Source organism: Erpetoichthys calabaricus, chromosome 1 (assembly GCF_900747795.2).
Source record: "Erpetoichthys calabaricus chromosome 1, fErpCal1.3, whole genome shotgun sequence".
NCBI classification, from domain to species: Eukaryota; Metazoa; Chordata; class Cladistia; order Polypteriformes; family Polypteridae; genus Erpetoichthys; species Erpetoichthys calabaricus.
Genome location: NC_041394.2, coordinates 71,509,934 through 71,535,383, shown reverse-complemented (window position 1 = coordinate 71,535,383; position 25,450 = coordinate 71,509,934). Strand labels below are relative to the sequence as shown.

At 41.9% G+C, this 25,450-nt stretch overlaps 1 protein-coding gene and 1 long non-coding RNA gene across 2 annotated transcripts in view; one reads left to right on the top strand and one right to left on the bottom strand.

Moving 5' to 3' along the window:
- The window catches only part of LOC127528620 (uncharacterized), a 140,975-nt gene extending 117,735 nt beyond the window's left edge, over nucleotides 1–23,240 (top strand). The window contains exon 3 of the long non-coding RNA XR_007935367.1: nucleotides 23,147–23,240. This is a non-coding gene — a long non-coding RNA (uncharacterized LOC127528620). The remainder of the gene's footprint in view (nucleotides 1–23,146) is intronic.
- Nucleotides 1–25,450, bottom strand: part of LOC114651757 (secretory phospholipase A2 receptor-like) — a 166,268-nt gene that overhangs the window by 140,524 nt on the left and 294 nt on the right. Inside the window, exons 2-3 of the mRNA XM_051929409.1 lie at nucleotides 24,906–25,006; nucleotides 22,909–23,310 (exon numbers count right to left, since the gene is read on the bottom strand). Of these exons, the coding sequence (XP_051785369.1) occupies nucleotides 22,909–23,310; nucleotides 24,906–24,972 (469 nt within the window). The 5' untranslated portion in view covers nucleotides 24,973–25,006. The remainder of the gene's footprint in view (nucleotides 1–22,908; nucleotides 23,311–24,905; nucleotides 25,007–25,450) is intronic.

The window sequence follows — 25,450 nt, the reverse complement described above, 5'->3', positions numbered from 1 at the left end:
CCATGTTTGCGTGAGTTTCCTTCGGGTGCTCCGGTTTCCTCCCACAGTCCAAAGACATGCAGCTTAGGTGCATTGGCGGTCCTTTATTGTTCCCAGTGTGTGCTTGGTTTGTGGGTGTGTGTGTGTGTGTGTGCCCTGCGGTGGGCTGGCACTCTGCCCAAGGATCTGTTCCTGCCTTGCGCCCTGTGCTGGCTGGGATTGGCTCCAGCAGACCCCAGTGACCCTGTGTTAGGATATAGCGGGTTGGGTAATGACTGACTGACTGATAAACACAAGCCTCTTTTAGGAGTGATCTGGGCACACTGTCAAACCGGTCACCACAGCTCCACCTCTCGATCAAAAGAACACAAAATTTTCCTGTCTGACGGAAGAGAGACAAGTCAGTGAGACATAAGGACAACTGCTGTGCAGTCTTTTAAATGTTAGAAGCCCCGCGCGAGATGCAGACCACACGGCACGGCAGCAAGCAGCAGGCTAGCAGCTGATCCCACAAAGAGGAGATGAAAAGTTGTGTTTGCTTCCCATTGAATCACTGTTTAAGAGGGAATTTTGGGATTTCACACCCCCTCCCTCAGCTTTGTTCACAACTTTGTGAATTAAAAAGACCCTCAAAACTGGGATTGGACAGGCTGGACAGGACATCTGCATTAAAGTGCAGAGACCCGGGATGATGACAGACACTAAAATGAAACGGCTGCAAGCTCCAGAACCATCTTGTGAGACGGGAGTTTGTATCCTTCTGTCGGTATAGCCACTGAAGGAGAGCGTGATCGGTCACCAAGGTAAACTTACGACCCCATAAATAATAACGGAGAGCCTCCACAGCCCACTTAATCACCAAACACTCCTTCTCAGTTGTTGAATAATTATGCACCCGTGGAAGCAATTTCCTACTCAAAAACGTGATAGGGTGCTCTTCACTATCGAAAACCTGAGACAGGACTGCGCCTAAACCGAACACCCTAGCATCTGTCTGTTGGACATTAATCTTTAGAGAAGTCAGGATTCTGCCAAACCAGGTAAGAAGACAAAGAAGTTTTCAAATCACAGAAGAACCATTCACAATCGTCCGACCAGATAACAGGGCGGTTCTTCCTGTCCCTCGTAAGATCGGAAAGAGGAACAGCCCTTTTCGCAAAATTAGGGATGAACCTCCTATAATAACTGGCAAGACCCAGAAATGCTCGAACCTGTTTCTACGTCTCTGGACTTGGGTAAGCAAACACCTCATTCATCTTTTCAGTTAAGGTCGAACCAAACTCCCTGCCCATAGAATAACCCAGATAATGAGTTTCAGACATACCCAACCTACATTTCTTAGGGTTAACTGTCAAATCAGCCTGCCTCAAGCTGTCAAGAACAGCCTGAAGCCATTCCAAATGTGTGTGCAAATCATTGCTGAAAATCACAACATCATCGAGGAACACCCATAATATTCAGAATAAGAACATAAAATCTGATCCATCATACACTGGAAAGGTAGAGGTGCGCCATGGAGACCAAACGGGAGTCTAGTAAATTTATAAAGACACCATTTTCTCAGTGTTCCGTCGAATCAAAGAGAACTACTCCATTTTTTGCAAGTCAGTCAAATCGTCACCAATGGCAAACTCCCTGTGGGTCACACCACTCCTTCAAGAAATTAATATGCAAAATCTGAATATCGGTGGACCGGTATTCTGACCTTGTAATTCACCGGCCATAATCTGGATTTGATTAGAAATTGTTAGGGTCAAAGGACTTAGAGGTGTGTTATAATCCACCCCCTGCCCCGAATGCAAACAGTAATTTCGATGTGCAACTTTTTAATAATATTAAAAAGGCAAGTTTACAGGGGGATATTATAGTCATGGGGGAGTTTATTTACTCATACTCCCTTGGAATATGTTCATTAAATATTGCACCTTCTACTGAACTAAATGTCTGTATAAATATTTATTATAAAATAAAATATTATATCCTTCACTAATGGTACGGTGGTAATTCTAAGATAGAGGAGGATAAAGAATATTGTGACACTCACTATAATACAGTTTTGAAGGAAAGTTCCTGGCAAAGCTTGATGCCATCATGGGGTCCTGCAGTTGGCTCTGTCCACTTTAAGAGTGTGGGAGGCATTTTTCCTAGATATGCGCTGGAGCATACAGTATCTATCTGTCCATAGGTGAGCTTCAATTTTCAGTGAAGTTGCAAGAACTTTATACTTTTTTCAAGATCTTTGGTTCGAAAAATAAGAAAATGCAATTTCCAGACATGGGGTTCAATCTTTTTTAGCACAGTCCAATTTTAAATATTACACAGTAACTCTTGAACCTAAACTGAGCGTTGTACCACCTACTCTGCTTTAATAGCCTGTCTGAGTTGCCTCCACTTTTCTCTTCACATCTCTTTTTTGCCTTTCCCTGTAAGCTGGCTTGTGTGGCTTAAATGTGTCAGCTGTGTGTATTCATGGCCTCAGTTACCTGTTCAAGAAGAAATTATATAAAATGCAATAAAGCTCACAGATCACAGTGGCACACTTCACTAACAGACACCAAAGTAGAAAATACATTTTTCTGAAGTTTTCACATATGAGGAAATGGAGAACCTCCAGCAGTAACAGAAACTGCTTAGATGAAACAAGCTGAACTATAACAAAACACCAGGACCAAATAGCATTTATCCTCTAGAGGTTAAGGAGGTGAGTGAGTAAATAGTAAACCCTTGATGCATATTTTAGGAAGTCACTGCACACTGGGAAAATTGCTAATGACTGGAAAATGTTATCCTGCTATATAAAGAAGGTGATTGGGCAGATCCGTCTCTATATCCATCCATCCATCCATCCATTATCCAACCCACTATATCCTAACTACAGGGTTACGGGGGTCTGCTTGAGCCAATCCCAGCCAACACAGGGCACAAGACAGGAAAGAACCCCGGGCAGGGCGCCAGCCCACCGCAGCCATCTCTATATATAATGACAAAATGTCAAGTGTTTGGTGTCCACAACAGATCAGGAATTTCTATTGGCCAACAAGATAAGCAGCAAGAAGCACAAATAAAGATGGATGTAATGGCTAGCATATAAGGTAAATAGAAGTTCATAAATGCATGATATGATCAAAACAGATAGACTTACCATTGTATTATTGTGCCCATATCAGGCCTATATTATGTCAAAAGTTTTCTAACATGCTGGAATTCTACAGTATGTCAAAGCAACAAAATTATCTGATCAAAGGGGGTCATCTGATGTTATTTTGGTACCTTTTTTATAAGGTACCGTATTGAAGGCTAGCAATTATCAATTTGCAGCCCACCATGTTCATCCATCCAACTGTTTATTTTCTGAATTCAATTTTTCCATTACATGGTTACTGGAAACTGAAGACTGATCCAGTGCCACTTGAAGCGAAGTAGGCACCAACCCTGGATGGGATACCAGGTTTCATGTTTTCGTCTGGTTTAAAAAGATTCCTACAATGAAGAATGAAATATCCATCCATCCATCCATTATCCAACCCGCTGAATCCGAACACAGGGTCACGGGGGTCTGCTGGAGCCAATCCCAGCCAACACAGGGCACAAGGCAGGGAACCAATCCTGGGCAGGGTGCCAACCCACCGCAGGACACACACAAACACACCCAGCACACACTAGGGCCAATTTAGAATCACCAATCCACCTAACCTGCATGTCTTTGGACTGTGGGAGGAAACCGGAGCGCCCGGAGGAAACCCACGCAGACACGGGGAGAACATGCAAACTCCACGCAGGGAGGACCCGGGAAGCGAACCCGGGTCCCCAGGTCTCCCAACTGCGAGGCAGCAGCGCTACCCACTGCGCCACCGTGCCGCCCATGAAATATCTGAACTTAAATTAATAGAGGAATCATCTCTCCATTAATTTGTGTAACTGCTTCATCAAAATGAAGATCAACCCTAGATGGGGTGCCTGTTCATTGATGGCATACTCATGGCAACAATAACACTGTGCAAATTTAAAGGGTTCAATGAACCTGACAATAAACTTGAGTATCCAAAAAAAAAAAAGCAAAAACATGGGGGACATGCAAAATCCATAAAGACAATGAGTGTGCCATGGCGCACGCAGGAAAGAGCCACGCCCACCAACTCTAAGACCATTGGATATGACGACAACTCGCTGAACCACGCCCACCAACTTGGACGCGACGACTGGGAAAAAACACCGTCATTTATGTTCATCTGGGCTAGAGGCCACATGCATCTCTGAGCCACGTTGACTGTTCATAGAGGCATGTCTCTCGCGGATGTGAATGGCTGTATGCAGCATGTAAAACATTTTGCGAGGGGTATCCCATGGGATCCTTAAAACAATCCTTTAAAACTGAGGTTAAAACACAATGAAGGAAGCAGTCTTTAAAAACCAATAAGCCCTGTGCCTCTTTTTCATTAGCGTCTCACCTGCTTCACTGATGCAGGCCCTGCAACATGTATATTGAGTCTAGAAAACATGATCAGCAAGTCTTTGATAGGCTGCAACAAAATGATGAAAGAACGGGCGCATTTTTTTCACACAAGCTGAGTAGGTGGGTGTTAGTTAGTTAATTAGTCACAAATTAAAGGCATGTGCATTGTACTTACTGAAAGCAGCGTTACGGATTTTGCAAATTTTCATTTTTTTCCCTCTGCTTAAAAAACATTACAAAAATGGCGTGATTATGCAGCGTATACTATGCCGCGGGTTGGTATGCAGCGTGTAAAACAGTTTGTTTGTCACAGATAATTTGCCTTTTACTTTTACATGAAGACAATTTCCTGTTAGATTTGCCTTTGCGATGACAATTAATACACACACAGGGCCAAACTTTCAAAAAGATGTGACGCACGCACCACCATCGCAAACTGTTTTACACACCATGGTCTTAGAGTTGGTGGGCGGGTCTCCGTGAGTTGCTCTTGCGAGCGGGCACATGACCAGGCGGTGTGTATGCTTTGAGAACAAGGGTGGACGCGGCAGAACCATGTAAGAAGAGGCATGTTTGTCGCGGAACTGAATCGCTGAATGAGCATGCGACGGCGGTCCTCCAATTTTAAGTCACGGACAATTGTATGTTTCCCTCTCAAAACACAATGAAGGAAGCAGTCTTTAAAAACCAATAAGGCCTGTGCCTCTGTTTCATTAGCGTCTCACCTGCTTCACCAATGCAGGCCCTGCAACAGTCAAGACGCTCTCTCAGCAGCTGACCTTCTACACAAGCTGTGTGTGTGTGTGTGGGTTGGTGTTAGTTAGTTAATTAGTTACTCGAAGGATTTCAAGATTTAATATGCACAAGCGGTAACACTGCAAAAGCAGCCCAAACCAGAAAAGACGGCTGGCAAAAAGTGGCCGACAAATTAAACGCGTGTGCATTGTACTTACTGAAAGCAGCGTTACGGATTTTGCAAATGTTCATTTTTTCCCTCCTTTTAGACAACTGTGTCTTTCCGGAAGTGTTCAGCCATCAATATATTATTTTTGCGGCATTTGTCTGCAGGACCACGTGCAGCGAGCGAGCGAGAGCGTGTGACACACACACACATACAGGCGCGCGTGTGAGAGAGAGAGCACGCTGGACACATAGGAATAATAATACTTCGCTACATTGATATAGCGGTGTTCTCAGTATTCAAAGTGCTATCCACACAGGGAGGAACCGGGAAGCGAACCCACAATCTTCCAGAGTCTCCTTACTGCAAAGCAGCAACACTACTACAGCGCCACAAGGCAGTTAAAGAATGCACTGGGCTCGAATTTGTTTTCACTTCTGTAGATAGCATTGTTGCAATGTTACTTTTCTTGGTGGCTTATTACATTACGGATGTTTCACATGTTCATTGTTTCCCCTGTGCTTAAAAGACATTAAAAAAGTGTTTCTCAACTGTGACTACAAGTACTGACAACTGTGTCGTTCAGGAAGTGGTCACCCATTAATACATAATTATGCAGCGTATGCTACGCCGCGGGTTGGCTAGTTTGCAATATTTCTCAGTATCAACTTGTCTTGTCCTTTTCAAACAAGAATAGAAGCTTTGTTTCAGTGCCCTGTTTTTAAATAGAACTAGCCTAACCCGCAGCGTAGCATACGCCGCATAATTATGTATTGATGGGTGAACACTTCCTGAAAGACACATTTATCCAAATGGGGTGGGTTTGAGGATACGACAGTAAGTGAATGAAAGCCACGAGCGACCGCGGCAGGGCCAATCCGAGGACCTCACTAAACCATCCAATCAGTAGTAGCGATGGGCAGTGTGTAATCAGTGCGAGTTTATGACCCTCACTTACTGGGAATTCACAAGCCCCGGTCCCCATCACGAATGGGTTCAACGGTTTACCCACGCCTCTCGGCGCCGGGTAGACACACATTGATCCATTCAGTGTAGTGCGCGTGCAGCCCAGGACATCTAAGGGCATCACAGGCCTGTTATTGCTCAATCTCACGTGGCTGAAAGCCACTTGTCCCTCTAAGAAGTTGGACGCTGACTGCTCGGGGGTCGCATAATTATTTAGCAGGAGGGAGTCCTCTAGATAGTCAAGTTCGATCGTCTTCTCGGTGCTCTGCCAGAGGCCGCGAGTGACCGCAACAGGGCCGATCTGAGGACCTCACTAAACCATCCAATCGATAGTAGCGACGGGCGTTGTGTACAAAGGGCAGGGACGAAATCAGTGCGAGCTTATGACCCACACTTACTGGGAATTCCTTGTTCGTGGGGAACAATTGCAAGCCCTGGTCCCCATCATGAATGTGGTTCAATGGCTTACCCACACCTCTCGGTGCCAGGTAGACACACGTTGATCCATTCAGTGTAGGTGCATGCAACCCCTGACATCTAAGGGCATCACAGACCTGTTATTGCTCAATCTCACGTGGCTGAAAGCCACTTGTCCCTCTAAGAAGTTGGACGCCGACCGCTCGGGGGTCGCGTAACTATTTAGCAGGAGGGTGTCAAGTTTCAGCGTATCCCATGGTCTCTGTCTTACTGAATTGTTGGTGGGCAGGGCTCTGTGAGTTGGTGGGCATGGCTCTGGCTCTGTCTTATGTGCTCCATGGTGTTTTGCGTGCCTTAGTGAATTATATATATAGATTTTTCTGAAACACAAATTTCTGCTTTGTATGTTCATGTACATCCAATTCAAATGAATGTCCCTTTTCCAAACTTTACAGAGAACAGTGAAAAAGCTGCAATAAGAAAGAAGATATTATATGTGATATGAGATGAAAAATGCCTGGCCTTGGCTGACTGATATTTCAACAAACAGCCATATTTCCAAATAAAATGCAAACCCAAGATCAACATCACGAATAATGAGCCGGTATACAGACAGGCTTTCAGTTAATGTTTTACTTTAAGTTTTCATGTAAAACAGCAAGACAAGCTGTTACATTTTTTTTAGATCTTTTTAGATCTTTTAGTTTTGCTGTCATGAGCAGTGAGGTTACAACAACACTGACGAGTTGTTCCTCTTGGTCATCGACTTGTAGGTTTGAGATAGAAATGTGCAGCCATATCTCATCCAGCTGACCTCATGCGTGTGGAGGGCAGGAGAAGCATTTCATTGAAATGTAAAAATATGAAACCTTATTTCATGTAAATAAAGGTCACATCAAGTAAGACCAAAACCAGCTTGTCTTCTGCCCTGTGATATACCGAAATATAATAACCGATGACTTGGGCATCTCATCCCGGCTTTGCTCCTGTACCAGGATAGGCCTTGAACTGGAATAGACAATTAGGGTGAACTGATTTACACCATCACTCACTATACAAAAAACCCTGATGACACACTTCTGTCTATTTCTAACATCACAATATGAATGCTTACTTTTTATTGTACATTGGTCAGCTCCACCCCTGTTTAATTTCTGCCAGTTTGAAAAAACAAATAGCACACTTTAGAGCCTTGAATTTGATCATTTCAGAAAGTTTGAACCCTGATGACTGTTTTAAATTTCTACACACCGTTTCAAATTCTTAACTACTGATTCTTAGAGATGTGTGATTTTTGTAAACCTTTATTAAGGATTTTCTACCCCTTGTATGAGTTTCTTTGTAGGACTACTTGTGTTGTGAAGTATCGTGTTAAATAATCAGACGACACAAAAGTGGTCACAGGTCACTTGCGCAGCATTATGAAGAGAGCTCACTTTTGGAATTTTTGTATTTTCACCACATCTAATATACCCAGGTCATCCAGTTCAGGGTCACCTGGTGGCTAAAACAGTCCAGGCAGTACTGAGCACAAGGCAGAAAACAGCACTGGACAGATTGCCAGTCACACACAGGTCCAATTTGGAGTTGCCAGTACACCTAACCTGCATGTCACGGGTAATGTGGGAGAAGATATGAAGCACCTGAGGAAACCACAGAGGGAGGACATGCAGACTCTACATGGACAGCAACATGACAAGGAGTTCAAACCTGTGATGCTCTAAGGTGGCAGTGCTACCTGCTGCACCACCATGGCACCTTATTGCAGTTGTTGTTGCCCCAAGTTATTAGTATATTAAAGGTAGTGACCCAATCAGGGTAATGTGCGTGTTTTGTTTGCCTTACTTTTGTTAAGATAATTTAAATATCCTAAAGTGATTGTTAAATTTGATCTTTTATCCTATTATGTCTTAATTAGTGAGTAGTTCCATAAATCTTTTTCCTATGTGTAACTTGTAAATAATCTCTGTAGCTGAACTACTAATGGACTATTACAGGATGTCTTATTACTAATGACACAATGGTCTCAAGACACTTTTTCAGCTCTGTTCTCATGTGGCACTCGGTGTCACTGCTCTACTGTCAAGCTGTTCATCGCTGATAAAGGAGCACTGGAATCACTGGGTAGAAGGGTCCTTCCAAGGTGGGAACCAGTGGTGGGCAGGGTGGTATTCGATTGTTGGATAAGCTTACCTACTCCTGCTCATAGCAGGCTAATTTAGAGATGCCAGTGAGCCAAACGTCCAAGTGTTCAGGGTGTGGAGGGAGACACGAGTACTTCAAATCAACCCCATGTAGACAGTGACCAGCTTGTTGACCCAGGACCGTCACCTTATCAGACTACAGCTGAATAAGAACGACTTTATAGTGAAAATCCTGAAAGCTAATTTTAAAGATCTATTAATGATTTAATAGCAAATTCAACTCAAATAGCTTTATGGAGTTCAATTCTGAAGAAAGTAAAAAAGACATTGTTAAAGCAATAGGGCTGCTCCAGGTTTTGTGCTGCTTTTAGATATTAATGTATATATTGTAGTTCAGTGACTCAAATCTAGTCATGTAAGTATGTCAACTAACAATCATATTTAAATTCTCCCTCCCCATCCAGCTGGAAAAATCAGTTGTTATGGAGAGTGTTGTACAAGGCACTATAGTTAAAGAGTGTAGAGTTGAAGGGCTTGCAGCAACAACACCTCTTTATTGACTTCAATGAAGCATTCTGTCCTCTCCTTACACTCCCAGTCAAACTTCTATAATACTCTAAAATACCCAGGAGGGGATGGGTGGCCAGGACTCTGACTGTGTCTGACTTTCTCTGTTATGTCTGACCATGGACCCCCAGAGGTTTGTTTTCTTCCAGGATGCTGCTGGATGAAGTTTTTGTTTTCAACTCCACTGTCGTCAGCTCGCCTTATCTCAATGATAATATTCATGGAGTTATATTTTCATGTAGTGCAGTGAGCAGACCCCTGGATATGAACAGAATGATAGACATTCCCTGCCCTGCAGGAGTTTGCCAGTTACATTGCTGGTGATAATCTTGGGAAAGACCTCTAAAGGTCATGCAAAAATAGAATTAATATACGGAGCATATTAAAATCAGATCAAAGATCAAGACCAAGAGAGTAAACCCCTACAGAAAATCTGAACTGAAGCCTTGAAATCAGGTTTGTGGTAAATTCTATCCTCTTTCTGGCAGCTCCTGTAATCAAGGAGGTTGCAAGTTAAGACTTTTTTTGTACCACTGGAGAGCGTAGAATTGTCCCTGTGCGATGATTCTTCCACTTATAATCTTTCAAGCACAGGTTGTTTTGCACCAGTTCTTTTTTGCAAATTCAGTGCAGTAGTAGAAGGGCAATGGGAGTGTCTGGTAGGGTTACAACTATGGAAGATAAATATTTATATATTAGCATAAATAGCATATTAGCATAAATAGCCAAAAAAGTAATTAACAGCTTCTCAAAGCATTAAATTTAGCATAAATTAGAATGTCAAGCAAATAGTTAAATAAAAAAACATTAGCCATATTGCATTATTTTTAAGCTTGGAGCACAATTACCAATTTGGGAAAGGAAGGACAGAAGAGAAAGAGAATGACGCACAGAAACTATCGAGGACAGAAGAAGGGGAAAACATGAACACATGTGTTCAAGGTTAGGAAGTAAGGAACATAACAAGGAAGAAAAAATGGTTCTGGTAGGCACGTGAGAAGCCAGCTGGAATAGTGAATCAGCAGAAACAGCAAGAGGCATTGCTACTAACAAGGTCAAGATGATGTAATGCATGAAAAATAAAATTAGTATATTCATGTACTAGTAAAAATAAATATACACAAATATATAAGCATTAACCTTAGTGAAGAAAATAATGCAAATCAGGCCTGCCACGCAAAGAATTAAATAAAGGTACATGCTATATTTCTTTTTAATTAAAAGCTTAGCTTCAGCCGCTAAATAAAAAATAGCTTGAAGGCCAAGGGAAAGGAAATTATAAGAGTGCCCAAGAATGGAAGAAGAGAACATCTGATCAGCCTAGGCCAATCATAATAAGCAAAACAGAAACTAAAATGGACAACAGACAGTAACATACTGGAGACCAGCTGCAGGGAAAATCAGGAGATAATAATGATTCCCATGAGACTCGAGGTATCGGCCAGACAGATGCAGAGGGGAGTCAGAGAAAAACAGCGAATGAGATCATTTGAGTGAGGTCGAAGTGATAACAATTTACTATATAAGTTTTGGGTTCTGAGCTCAATTTGGCTGTGTTGGGTTGAGTCCGTGTTATTATTATTGTTATTTTATTGCAATAAAATTATAGACTCTGTTTGCCTATCCTCTGAGACCTAATAGCCTTCATTTGAGGTAAAAAGCCTTTTGGTGACAATTTTACGCCACAACACAACTGACAGTCATAGTCCCAAATCTGCATGTAGCATCTGGCTAAGTTTTAGCTCTTCCCTTAACCAAATGGAGCAGAGAAGTTCGGCAGCCCTCTTTAAGGACTGGGTGGGAACAGGAAGAGGTGTCTTAAAAAATGTCTGCCCCACCCATTAACTAACTAGCAGGCCGCAGCTGACAGTTAAGCCATTCATACAGTAGAAAACAAAAACAGAGACAAGGAAAACTTCTTCAGACTAGTTTGAATATGGAAAACTTATGGATAGAGACGATACAGCAAAACCTTATGGAAGATCATCCCTTAAGGAACCAGCTTGGTACAGAATCAACACTGCTGCTCTTAGTGAAACACATCTGGATGATGAGGGATTGATTTACATCTTACCCTTATTGAACTTTCAGATCAGCAATGCTTCTAGCTCTTTCATCTAAAACAGCCTTCATGTTGTTGAAGTAGCCAAAAAGTGGCTGGGAGTCACTCTGAGAAGCAATTTCTCCTTTCCAGTTTTCCTCCAATTTTGATATTTTTTTTAGGTTTTTGTTTTTTCTCACCTCAGCACATGTTCTCCTGTGTGAGGAGTATGTACCTGTTTACCTTGAATTTTTTTATTAGATTTAATAAAAACGTAGCCATGTGGGGTCGTGTGTTTGAGAGCCAACTGTGTGTTTGTTATTACACAGCCAAAAGAGCAGAAGTTGGATCATCACAAAAAAAATTACAAACCCCAAGGAAGTTACTGCATTTTTTTCAAAGGGTAAATCTGAATACATGGAGTACCAAATCACCAGTGCCAGGGAATACAAGAAGGCCTCAGTGTCTGCATTCATAACAGCATCTTCTCAGTGCCCTATCGCCCTCAAGTGTGTGCCTCAAGAATTGGACTTGACAGTCATACCAGAGCCAACCAACAAAGACTGCACACTTTATAACCTCTCCAAAATCAAAGGTCTACCAACAATATTCTAATGATCTGTTGATTTTCATCAGCTTTAAATTGTGTTGTTTTACTGTGTGATAAATATGCATTTTTATATGTGGTCATTATATATTTTTTGTGTCATGTGTAATTTCATTTTATACCAAAAGAAGTTGGATTAAATTGAATTAAATTTTACTTGAAAATGAGTGTTAATGAATCAGGATTTTTTAAAAATTCAACCACCCCTTAAACGTCTAAGCAGCCCTGATTTGCATTCATAGGTAAGAGGAACAGTAGGAAAAAAGAAAACTAAACACACAAGTAATAACCTGAAATCTAAAAAATCACCAGAACCAGATAATGTGTATCCTCAAGTGCTTAAGGAAGTTAACAAGTGTGTTATGAGGCCTGTTTTGCCCTTACAATACATATATAAACCCTTTACACATATTTTTCTAAAATCTCCGCAAAATCCGGGAATTCCTGTAGACCGAAGGCTTACAAAAATGCTGTTGTACAAAAAGGTGATCAGGCTGATCCAAGTAACTATAGGCCAGTAAACTTAATGTGCATCACATGTAAAATAACAGAAGGAAATACTAAAGAAAGGATTGAGGAGAACATGTCCAGAACAGGTGTATTAACATATACTCAGCATGGGTTCAGATGAGGAAGGTCATGTTTCACTATTACTCTGGAATTGTGTGAGGAAGAAACAAAAGCTTAAGATGAGAGGTGCATATTATATGATTTATGTTGGTTTTCAGAAGGATTTCATTTGGTAACACATGAAAGGTTAGCGATCAAAGTAAAAGAAGTGGGATTTCAGGGCACAGTATGTTTGTGGTTTCAAAATTAGTTGAAACCCAAGAATAAAAGACTTTGGATGAGGAGAATTGTGTCAGAATTATGTGGTGTAAAAGTGGTGTCCCTAAGGTTGGTAATGCTGGGGCTGCTGTTGTTTTTTTATAGTATATAATTGATCCGGGTGTGGCACGGTGACGCAGTGGTAGCGCTGCTGCCTCGCAGTTAAGAGACCCGGGTTCGCTTCCCGGGTTCTCCCCGTGTCTGCGTGGGTTTCCTCCCACAGTCCAAAGACATGCAGGTTAGGTGCATTGGCGATCCTATATTGGCCCTAGTTTGTTCTTGGTGTGTGGGTGTGTTTGTGTGTGTCCTGCGGTGGGTTGGCACCCTGCCCGGGATTGGTTCCTGCCTTGTGCCCTGTGTTGGCTGGGATTGGCTCCAGCAGACCCCCTTGACCCTGTGTTTGGATTCAGCGGGTTGGAAAATGGATGGATGGATAATTGATCTGGACCAGAACATAATCAATAAACTGGTTAAATTTGCAGATGATACCAAACTAGGAGGGAGGGTAGTTAATGTAGAATCAGCTGAATTGTTACAGAGGAACTTGGACTGCATACATGCTTAGGAAGATTTGCCACTGTTCATATTTATCCACTTCACTTACCTCTCTAGCAGACAAACAAGGTTGGTTCTGCACAGTCTTGTTTGACCGACTTTCTCTGATTTGGATCCAAAGTGGCACAGCGCCCATTGTCTTGAATGACCTCCAAAGAATCATTTATCAGGTTGAGATAACTGACTGGGTCATCATTCATCCAGAACCAGAATCCAAAGACTCTGAAGCTCCTCATCCCAAGCCACACTTTCTTCCATAAATTGGTTTCATTGAGGCACTTAAGCAAATGCCAGTCTTCCCCTGAGTTTCAGGTGGTGGCCAGGCCATTGGAATTGGAATTGCAGTACTCAAGTGCTGAGAGCCAAGGCTTAGTGGTGTTCACAACATGGAACAAATGTCCACTTTATCCAAGAGAAAAGACAGAATGGCACTGTCTACAGATGGTGGACACTGGCCTAGCTGCTTTAACCAGAAACTTTAGCAGTGCAAAGAAAGTAAAATTACAAACTGCTGCCATATATTGAAATATAACAAGATATGGAAGATATGTGAACTTAAATAGTCAAATAGCAATCACATAATGCATAAGGGGTTGTAAATAACATACTTTGCATTTGGTACAGCAGTGATGAGCCTCATTTCTGCCAGTCATTCATTCATTTAGTTAACACATATTTTATATGGTTTATAGTTCTAATATAATGCTTATTATTGCTGTCATTTAACATTGATTTTTATTAATATTTTTAAACATGTGTTTTACTGTTTATTGTCCTTGTATATTCTTCTTCAATGCATAGAGTTGCATCTGGCAGCTAAGCATCTCACTACATATTGTATTGTTGTATAACTGAATGTGACAAATATGAACTTGATTTGAAGGCAAATGACTGCAGACAATCGCCATGCATTTGGGTAAGAATGTGATGCCTTCACTTCAGATGTGGGCTTCTCAAAGTATCTCGAGTGTTCAGCCTCAGTCCACAAAACTACACATAACACCACCCCATCCGAACGTGACTTGACCCTGTCACCATGTGCTGCACAATTTGACAACAGGACATAAGACATTTTCAATGCCAAGAAACTTTTGGAATCAACTTCAAATCCACCTTTTTTAAATTTAACATAACCTTCCTAACCCCAAATAATTCACTTCAGGGTATTTGGGGTCCTGTGCCAATCTAAGCAGCGCTGGGGGTAAGCCAGGGAACATCCCTGGAAAAAGCATCAGTACATCACAGAGTCCTGACTCATTCACACACACACAAACACACTGGGCCTGTTTAGAGATGCCAATTCACCTGAGGTGTTCATCTTTCAAAATATTTCTCAGTCGTCTTAACCATCACTTTTGGTAAAATTACCTGTCAAGAATCATTAATATGCTGTCTAACATGTTTGTCCATCAACCCATCCACTTCCTGAACTCTTTTGTTTCCTTTTAAAGCCGGTCCTCCAACTTACAGGAAAACTTAGTGGTTGGTGGCAGGATCGGCACTCCAGACACTATACTTTTATATACTTTTTATACTATTGCTTGTGAATTTCCTCAAGGGGATTAATAAAGTATCTATCTATCTATCTATCTATCTATCTATCTATCTATCTATCTATCTATCTATCTATCTATCTATCTATCTATCTATCTATCTATCTATCTATCTATCTATCTATCTATCTATCTATCTATCTATTTATCTATCTATCTATCTATCTATAAAAACAATCTCACACTTTTCCAGTGTGGTGCTGAGGTGTCACCGGGTCCTAATTGAGGTGGTTTGTCATGTGGTGGGTGTGGAAACGTGCTATCAACACATGCCCCCCCCCCCCCTTTTTTTTACAGGGTTGCTGGAAGCTGGAAACTGGTCCAGTAAAATTCAGAGAAAGGCAGGAACCAGCCATGGAAAAGATGTCAGACTTTATGTGTTCACCTGGTTGTGTAAAATTCCTACAATTGAATAAAAGTTGTTTGCACTTCCAGCAATCCAGCGCTCACATTTGCACCACATTTCATTGTGAACCAAGACTGAACCAGCCCTAGACAGAGTGCCTGTACAGCAAGGGCACACTCATGCGAACACACTGCAAATTTATAGCCAGTCAGTCAGTCAGTCATTTTCCCACCTGCTATATCCTAACATAGGGTCATGGGGGTCTGCTGGACCCAATCCCAGTCAGCACAGGGCGCAAAGCAGGAACAAATCCCGGGCAGGGCGCTAACCCACCACAGGGCACACACACCAAACACACACTAGGGACAAGTTAGGATCGCCAATGCACCTAACCTGCATGTCTTTGGACTGTGGGAGGAAACCAGAGCACCCAGAGACAGACACGGGGAGAACATGCAAACTCCACGCAGGGAGGACCCGGGAAGTGAACCCAGGTCTCTTTACTGGGATCTGGGAGTGTGTGGCAGCTGTGCCACTATGCCACTCTACCTGTCTGTTTGTTATTTAGCATACAGCATGGCCTTCGTAGTCAGCTCTTCCCAGTGCAAATCACAGGCAATTAAACACATTCAGATGAACACAGCCTTCTGTGAGGAATGAAGCAGACAAAGAGAACAAAGCATTTACACCATCAAAGATTAAGGATGATAATTTCAGCCTCGGATAAGCGGAAGAGGATGGTTGGATGGATGGATGGATTTTCAATTTTCCTGTTGAGGATGAAGATGCTTGCCAGTTAAGATGAGGTTCTTAACTCCTGAAGACAAAATTTAAATGTTTGTTAATATTTCACTAGCCTGGCAGCTGAGGTCTTCAAATCAACTATTGCTTACTGTCCCACGTACATGGCAATCATGCCTTTATGGTGGCTGGTGCTAAACTGTGGAATGGTTTACCCCTCACAATAAGGTCAGCTCCCACAATTCATAGTTTTAAGCTTTTACTATCAAAGCACTTTTATTCATTTGCTTTTTAGCTTATGAGTTTGAGTGTTTAAATCATTACAGTATATTCATATTGATTATATTGTGTTCATTTTATTCTTATGCAGTTGTTTATGTTTGTATGTTGGTGTATGTATGTTTATGTATATTGTGGTGCCCGGACGCCCTGGTTGCTTTAGGGGCCACGGTTACAGAGCTTGGAAGCTCTACCCTGTAGGGGCCCGTGGTCACCGCCAGGGGGTGCCCCATTGCCCTCTGGGTGTGGCGAAAGCGCTGGGGGGAAGAAAAGAGGGGACACCCGGAGTGTTTCCGGGGTGCGCAGCCGGCACTTCCGCCACACTGGGGAGTGCCGGTGGGAGATTGCCGGGGAGCACCTGGAGCACATCCGGGTGCGTATAAAAGGGGCCGCCTCCCTTCAGACAGAGACAAGAGTCGGGTGGAAGTAGGACGATGTCGGAGGAGGACAAGGAGGCGGCCTGAAGAGAAAGGCCTTGTGTTGTGTGGCCAGGACTTTAGGGACTGTGGGGTTTGTGAGCACTGTAAAAATGGAAAATAAACGTGTGTTGGGTGACATGAACGTGTCTGCCTGTCTGTGTCCGTGCCAACCTCCACAATATATAACGTTTTATTTATATATATTGTGGCCTGCAGGAGACGCTCCAGCTCCCCAAACCCAACAGAGACAGACACAGGCACAAGTCTCTGCAACATACAAGGCTTTTATTCAGCTGTGGGAAACTCTGTGCAATAATTTCCCACCTTCACAGCACAGTTACAAAAGCACAAACCAATACACAGCACTCTGTCTTCGTACCTCTTCCTTCTGACTCTAGCTCCCGGTGTTGTGGCAGGCATCTTCCTTTAATTAATTCCTTCTATGTGTCCCAGTGGCTTGACCCAGTCCCCATAGTACCCCCTGGCGGCACCTACGGCACCAAACAGGGCTGAGTCCCATGGTGCCCTGTGGGAACTGTGGCACTGCTGCAACCCAGGATGGCTGCCATCTACCATCCTGACGGAGGCAGTGCCCTAAAGAAGCTGCCTTCCCCCATCCTTCCACTTCATGGGCATCCTGACTAGGTAATGCTGCCGGCCATCCCTTTGCAGTTCAGAAAATTAAGTCAAATTGTGTATTTACTGTACGTCATCTAACAATCATGTTTAAATTTTCCCTCCCCATCCAGTAAGAGAAATCCCCTGCACGGAAGTGGGAAGTGCAGGGCACAATAATAAAAGAGTGTAGGGTTGAAGGGCTTGTGCAGTAAAACCTCTTCATTGACTTTGATGAAGGATTCTGACTTCTCATTACACTGCCAGCCAAACTTCTACAATGCTGTAAAATAGGCAGGAGGTGTTTTGTCCTGATAGAGTTCTATATTACACTTGTTTCCACTTTTGTATTATTAATGCATAGCCTTTATCAGAATGCCTCAGATCTCACAGACTTACCACTGTTTATAAGGTATTGTAGTATATAACTTCTCCCCACCTTCCCTTCTACATTTATAACCTCAGGCAATTAGGCGTAGTAAAAGTCAAACAGGAATTAAGTTAGAACTTAAATAATGTATTATTGATAATATTCATAAATAATAACAATAAGCAAAGTACAAGTGAATATTGGCAAGCATACAACCTGATAAATGCTGATGTGTATTTTCAGGTGGCACACAGACTTGTAGTTACTTTAAATGTCTCGAGTTAAGGCATCATTTTTGGTCAGCTTTCTTCAGAACAGGCTGCATGCTTGTCTCATTATGGCTGCCGATTTGTGCTCCTCATGGCAATGGTGTGACAGAGAGATGCCTCTTCATAGTGAAGTTTGTAAGAGAGATAGGGAGGGGTAAAGCAACCAAATGTATACATTCTTTGTTCAAACCCTTACACCAAAGGACATTGTGCTACAGAATGGCCTCTGATTCAGGCCAATCCCAAACAACCATACTTCAGGCCAATGGGGAACACAATGCCTTTCACACCTGCCCCCGATAACCATTTGCTCAGCTGATGCTTGCCAGCTCGGTAGATTGGCTTTCCTGTTTAGATTGATTGAGAGAGTCCTGCAGAGAACCACTTACCAAACTGGTTTTAGGCACTTCCCCCGACCCTGTTGTAAAATTACAAAGACACAGTCCGAAAAAGTGGGGTGGTGTTCTTAACCATCAAACAATTGGTGTTCTTATCAATGATAGACATTAGTGTTATAATCTATTTGAAGTTGCTTTATTTTACTGCATTTTATCTCCTTCTGTATTTTTATGTATTTTCTTTATGCAGCTTGTAACATTTGCGCTGTTATGTTTTCTGTTAACTTGTTTCAGTGCTCTGAGTCTTCAGTCAATGAAGAACGCTATACAGATAATAATCAGATTGAACTTAATTAAAATTGACTTGAAAATGTCAAAGGTGGCAAAATGAATCAGAAGAGAAACCCATTTTGGTGTGGAAAAGTAAAGATTTGAGGGATTTTAAGGTGAATGAATTTCGAGAACAAAATGTAACTTTCACGAATATATTGCACCAGGAGAGAAGGGAAGCCAGTAGAGAGTGAAATTAGCAGGGGAGGTTTGTTGGATGTTTCAGTCTATTTGTTGTTAATTCAAGATTTAGGTCTTTATGCTTCAAATTTCTGAATATAGAGTAGACACCACATGAGGAGACTTGAGTTGTAAATTAACTCTTTGATTCATTCTTTCACTGTAGATGTGTAGGAGAACCACAGGTACAAGAGCCCTGAGCAGAGCTGTGCAGTCTGCAGGAGCGGATCAGACCTCCGAACTTCATCAGCAGAATTGCCATGATGGCTGCCACACAAGGTTAGTGCTCTCTGGTAGAAACACAAAACAGCATCATTATGTTGAGCCTCTCTGGGTGAGTTTAATGGGTAATATTTCATCATTAATATATATTAGCATATTGGCAACCTTAGTCTTGCATTTAGCTATAATACAATAAAGTACTGAAACAATACAACCTGAGGCTACATTTAGAAGCTTGTGTAGACACTGTGTGCATTTCAAAAATGGGTTTCATGCCTCCTGAAAATGTGCTATCATTCACATTATCCACTTACTCACCTCAGTAGCAGACAAACGGGGCTGGTCCTGCACAGCCCTGCATGACCCACTTCGTCTGATTTGGATCCAGAGTGGCACAGTTCTGATTGTCTTGATTAGCCTCTGAAGAGTTATTTGCCCAGTTTTGGTAAGTAACCGTGTCACCATTCATCCAGAACCAGAATCCAAAGACCCTGGACCTCCTCATCCCAATCCACACTTTCTCCCATATGTTGATTTCATTGAGGTACTTCAGCAAATTCTGCTCTTCTGTTTCATTTCGGATGGTGGCCATGCCATTGTAATTGGAATTGCAGTATTCAAGAGCTGAGAGCCAAGACATACTTTTGTTCAGAGCATGGAACTTTCCTTTTACTGCAAGAAAAAAAAAATAAACAGAATGACACTGCAGGTGGTGGACACTACAGAGACCTGTCTGCTTCTACCAAACCTGTGACAGACCACCTTCTCTTGTGTCTTACGTCTGACAGATTTGTTTGATGTGGTGCAAATGTAAACTTAATATGCTACTGAAGCTAAGATTTTTAATTATGTTTACCTTATTTAAGGAAAGAAAATAATGTCAAACCTTTCATATATTAAACTTAAAATTTTTGAAGCTATGTCAGCAGTGTTAAACAGAAAAGGAACCAACCCAGAATAGAGTACTAGTTGAATGCCAGGAGCCTTCATTCATAATGGGCAGTACTTAACACACACACACACACACACGCACACACACACACACACACACACACGCACACACACACGCACGCACACACACACACACACACACACACACGCACACACACACACACACACTCATGTGTTTAGTATTTACTGTTTATCTCAGCAAGTTCACATTTATAAACGAAAATGCATTTCAAATCATGTGATAAAATGTGATTTTTGTGTAGGAATCAATAATAATCAAGATATAGGTGGAATCTATCATATTCACCTTGAATAAATATGAATAGGATAAGGTTTCCAGTGCTATTGATGTTTGTTGTCTTGAACTGAACAAATTGAAAGGACAAAGTTTACATGTAGTGTTATAATGAAATGTCATAACACAAATTCATACCATCTACACATCACATCAAGGACATCATTTTACTTTGTGTGCATTGCGGATGTATTTCTTGCACTTGATGCATGCAAATGGTGTCTTCCTGTCCTTCTTGGGTCTACAAACATTACAGCGCTCCCTCTTGCTGCTACTGGCAGCAACCTAGAATGATGAAAGGACGCTGGTAAGTTCTAAAAGTCTAATCACACATTCATACTTGCTTCAAGTTTTGGAGTTGGTGGTCCTGTAGCTCTAGCATCCTCCTTCTGTGGCCGTAGAGGATGGGGTCCTTGGGATATGTTGCCTTCTCTAGATTTAATGTCTTACCAATTACTTACTGCTCTTGAAGAAAGAGTCGTCTCTTCTGTAGCTTTCCAATATTCCAATTTGGATTCAGTGCCATCCAGATGTCAGATGCTCTGTAAGCGGAAACCTCCAAAATATTGAAACATATTACAAGTGGCCAGCGTAGGGAGCTTCTTTTACAGCTGTGGCCACTCATCAATTTATTCGAGTTATCTGCATTATCTACTCCAACTTTTGTAGCATTGTAATCCATAATGATTTCTGGTTTATGATGCTCTTCACTTTCATTTCGGTGGTCCCTATACAGTGTGCTAATGAGTGCCACATTTTTCTTCTTCTTTTGGAATATAAGACACAGATAATGTATTGGCTGTTAATAGAAACTTACTTGAACTGACAGGCCTGTTCTTTGTAGTCATCAGCTGAGGTGGGAGCTCTGGCTTGTTTCTCCTTATTGTTCTCACCAATATCAGCTTTCTCTTAAAGAAGAAAAATTGTGCAAGAAATAAAATTGTCACATGTGATGCTGTGACCGCAGAGTCCCTGTGTCATGCCCAGGGCAGCCCACATTCCTTGGTTTTTCTGAGGAGCTTCTCCATCCAGTATATACCTGCAGGTTCCGTGAATATAATGATGTAGCATCATAGGCAGCCCAGTTCTTGATTCCATATTTTGCAGGTTGAGATAGCATGTATTTCCTGAAGGGGCATAAGCTACTCGTCAACAGTAAAGTTGGGTCCAGTAAAGCACAGGGGAACGTGTTCCACCCACTTGTTCCACACTGACTTGATTGAAGCCAGCTTCTCTCCCTGTTGTCGAGGTGGTCTGATATCTCAGTTATCAAAGCAGCATCCTGGAAACTTTGTAAAAGATTTGCAGAGACATTGTTTCATTGAAAGGTTCTTGACCATTTTCTGCATTCCGCAGAAGTGGACTCTTCACTGAATCTGAAAATATCAGCAAGTATAAGAAGCCCAAAGTATGCATTTAAATTGGTTTGGTCAATTTCTTTCAACCTCTCTCCAAAAACATAAGTCCCCTCCAAATTTGTGCAGTCCAAAATGATTTTCTGGATGGTGTCTGGAATGAAATGTTTAAAAGAACATGATGTATTGCACAAGAAAAACTGCCATTAATGTTTTCCCTGGTTGCATCTTTATCATGTTGGCAGCAAAGTAGGGTGGCTCCTTCCTTCTTCAAGAACTTCATTCAATTTCATTATTTTTGAAATCCATAGTTCTTCTCCTTTCTGAGAGGCAATCCTATCCTCTTCTTCAAACTCACTGTCATACTCCAAATTGACAGAAACATGATGCCCATTATCTGAAAATTCTTTGTCTTTCAAAGTGGTCACTCTTAAGTTTCTCTTTATTTTAAAATGATTTCTAAGGTCATCTCAGTAGAGATTTTCTTTGCCATCCTGGTTGGTTTTTGGAAAGAAGCCACATATGCAGAGCGATGTATTTTTTGCATCCCTACCCAATTCCATTTTGAAAGGAAATTAGAATAACTGGTGTGATGGGATTAGGTGTTTGTATAAAAGAAAATGGTATTGTTGGAGATTGTGTGGGTATGGAGGAGCTGATGGAGGAGTTTATGGTTGATGGTGATGTAAATGATTGGTCCTGTGGGATTAGGTTTTGGTTATTTTGAAACAATGACTCTAAAGTGATGTCATTGTTTTATCATCAGTTTCCACACATTAATTGCTCCCGGGCCTAGCAGACACGAATATCACAAACGTAATGTATGTACTTGATAAAAATTCTTTCCTTTACATGTTCTTCAAAGAAAATGAGCAAAATACATTGAATCTCAAGTTGAAAAAATAATTTGTTGTATATTTGTGAATTGAAAATGGGTCTAACAGAATTGAATACTACAGAAAGATGTGGTAACGGGTTTTAAAAATAAAAACAAAGGTTATATATATATTTACTCTGCTTTCTCAAGATAACATATTTTATATCTCTGGAAAATAATTATTTACTTGCTTTCCTGTTGAATTTTTGCTTAATTATAATTTACAGATTTTGTATGCAATATGACATTGATGAGCCTCATTTCTGCCACTCTATCTCCAGACATGAGTGTGTGCTCAGCTGTAACTTACCTGCATAGCAGATGAATGGCTGACTGTTTTGACAACCACAGTCATTCCAGGTGCCATTGTGGTTTGTTTCATTTCTGTGGTAGTACATGGTGCCACAAGATACATTATCATTGTTTGGTTCCCCCACATTCCAGTTTCGATAGGTGAATGTTTCATCGTTGCTCCATGTTCCATTGGTCTTATGTATATCTTTTAGCCCAATCCAGATTTCTGCATCAGAGTAATTTTCTCTTGTAAGATTGTTCAGAATTTCCTTAAGTTCCTCCTTGTCTGCAATAGTCACCAAGTCAGCGAAGTTACTCCGGCAGTAAGCCTGTGCATTTGTCCAGTTCATTGTTTCATTTACATAATAATAGTTAAACTCCTGGGATCCGTGCACAACCATTACAAACAATCTGAATCCTGCAGCAGAAAATGTCAGAAAGAAAAAGCAAAAAGGAAACCATCAGCTGTCAAACTGTGGCTGAGCACTAAACATGCAGTGGTGTCCTTATTCTTTATAAAGCTCTAAATCAACTTTTGCTAAAGATTGTTTCCCATGGTCAAACTTAAAGACCTGTGCGCATGTTGCAGGACAGTTTTTCAGGCAGAACCTGATAAGTGATGTCCTCAGAGTTCAGGGTGACCACCCTTGCAATGAAGGGACTTCATGGTATTTGACCTTAAACTGAAAACAGCATAAGACAAAAGGAGAGCAGGTCAGGAAAAGCAGGACATGACACTGACTGACCTAATGAAGCTGTGGACCTAATAAGAAAGGCTGGTGACCTGCACAGGTGTGACCCAAATCCCTGTGCAAGTGACCTGCACACAATGGCTCTTGTCGTGCTTCACTGGAGCTGAGAAGGCCATTATGAGCTTCTTATACTTTTTTTTGGCAACTCAGAGCCACTGCCATCTGGGCAAACAAAAGTATTGAACTTTCTCAAAAAATCTTGAAAGAACACTAAAAGTATTAAAGTGAGCCCATTTTTGTCAGGATTTTCAGTATTTATTTATATGTTTAGTATTGTCTTAGCTGTATATTATGTTTTTCTTTTACAATTTGAAAGAGACATCATGTAGTTAGGCTGTTGTAGCACATGGCTACGTGGCCACTGAACTGCAAATGTGGGCTTTTCAAAGTGTTTGAGCATCCTCTCCACATAACATCACTCCATCCTAAGATAACTTGACCCTGTCACCTTGTGCTGTGACAACAGGACACCAGACATCTTAATGAATACTGGGAAACAAATTGAATAAACATACTGTATTGTACACATTAGAGTTCTTTTATCAGTATAACTTAATGTTATCAAACTCACATATTCCTGGACAAGTTGCCGGTCTATCACAGAGTCCTGACTTACACACACACCCAATCACACCTGGCCAGTTTACAGATACTGTACCTGTTAACCTGAGCCGTTCATCTTTAGGTCTTTACTTCTTTCACTTTGAGGGAAGCAGCCCTGACACAGACAGATGGACATCGTTATGTCACCCAACACACGTTTATTTTACAAGTATTTACAAGTATGATGAAGCACACAACCCAGTGCCGCAGCACCAATCACCCCAAAGTCCAGGCCTCTTTCCTCAGTGCCTCTCTTCGCCGCCTCCACTCCACTTCTCCAAGACTCTTGTCCACTTCCACCCGACTCCAGCCATCGAATGGAGGGAGGCGGCCCCTTTTATAGCCACCCGGATGTGCTCCAGGTGCTTCCTGGCAATCTTCCATCGGCACTCCCGGGTGTGGCGGAAGTGCTGAGGTCCAAGGCTGCCAAGGCATCCGTGCGCCCCCTGTCGGTGACCACGGGCCCCTACAGGGTTCAGCTTCAAAGCTCTGTACCCATGGCCCCCAAAGCAACCAGGTCGGTTGCCCCCTCTTGGTCTGGAGGAGGTGCAAGCCCTCCTCCGGTCCTCCTGGGCGTCCCAGCCGGGTACCACCCCCAGCCACATGCCTCACATGATATTTCTCTGTTGACTTAACCATCTTGATTGCAATGTCTTACCTGCAGGAATTATTAATATGCTGCCCATCGTGTTTATCCATCCACTCAATCCACTTTGTGAATTCATTTTTTTCTGTTACAAGGTTGCAGGAAACTGGAGCCTGCAGAGTAACAATGAGAGAAAAGCATCTCTGAACTGTATGTTTTCTTCTGATTTAAAAAAATTCCTACAATGAAGAAACAGATGTTTGTACTTCTTTTGCATGCATGTACTGTACCTGCTTACATCCTTCATGGAGAACAAAGACTGAACCAACTCTAGACGCAGTACTTGTACAGCTTGGGCTTACTTGTGAAAACACTCCCTCCATGCCAATTTGTAATTACCAATTAACTTGAGAAGCACAAATACTGTATGAAAAACATGCAAAATCCACACAGACAGTAAGCAGACCAGGAGTGAAATTCAGGGTCCTGGAGTGTGAAGTGGCTGAGCCACTGTGCCACTCAACTTGTTGGTCTATTGCATGGCCTTCATAGGCAGCACTTCCCAGTGCAATTCACAGGCAACAAAATCTGTTCTGATGAAGAATGAAGGAATGAAA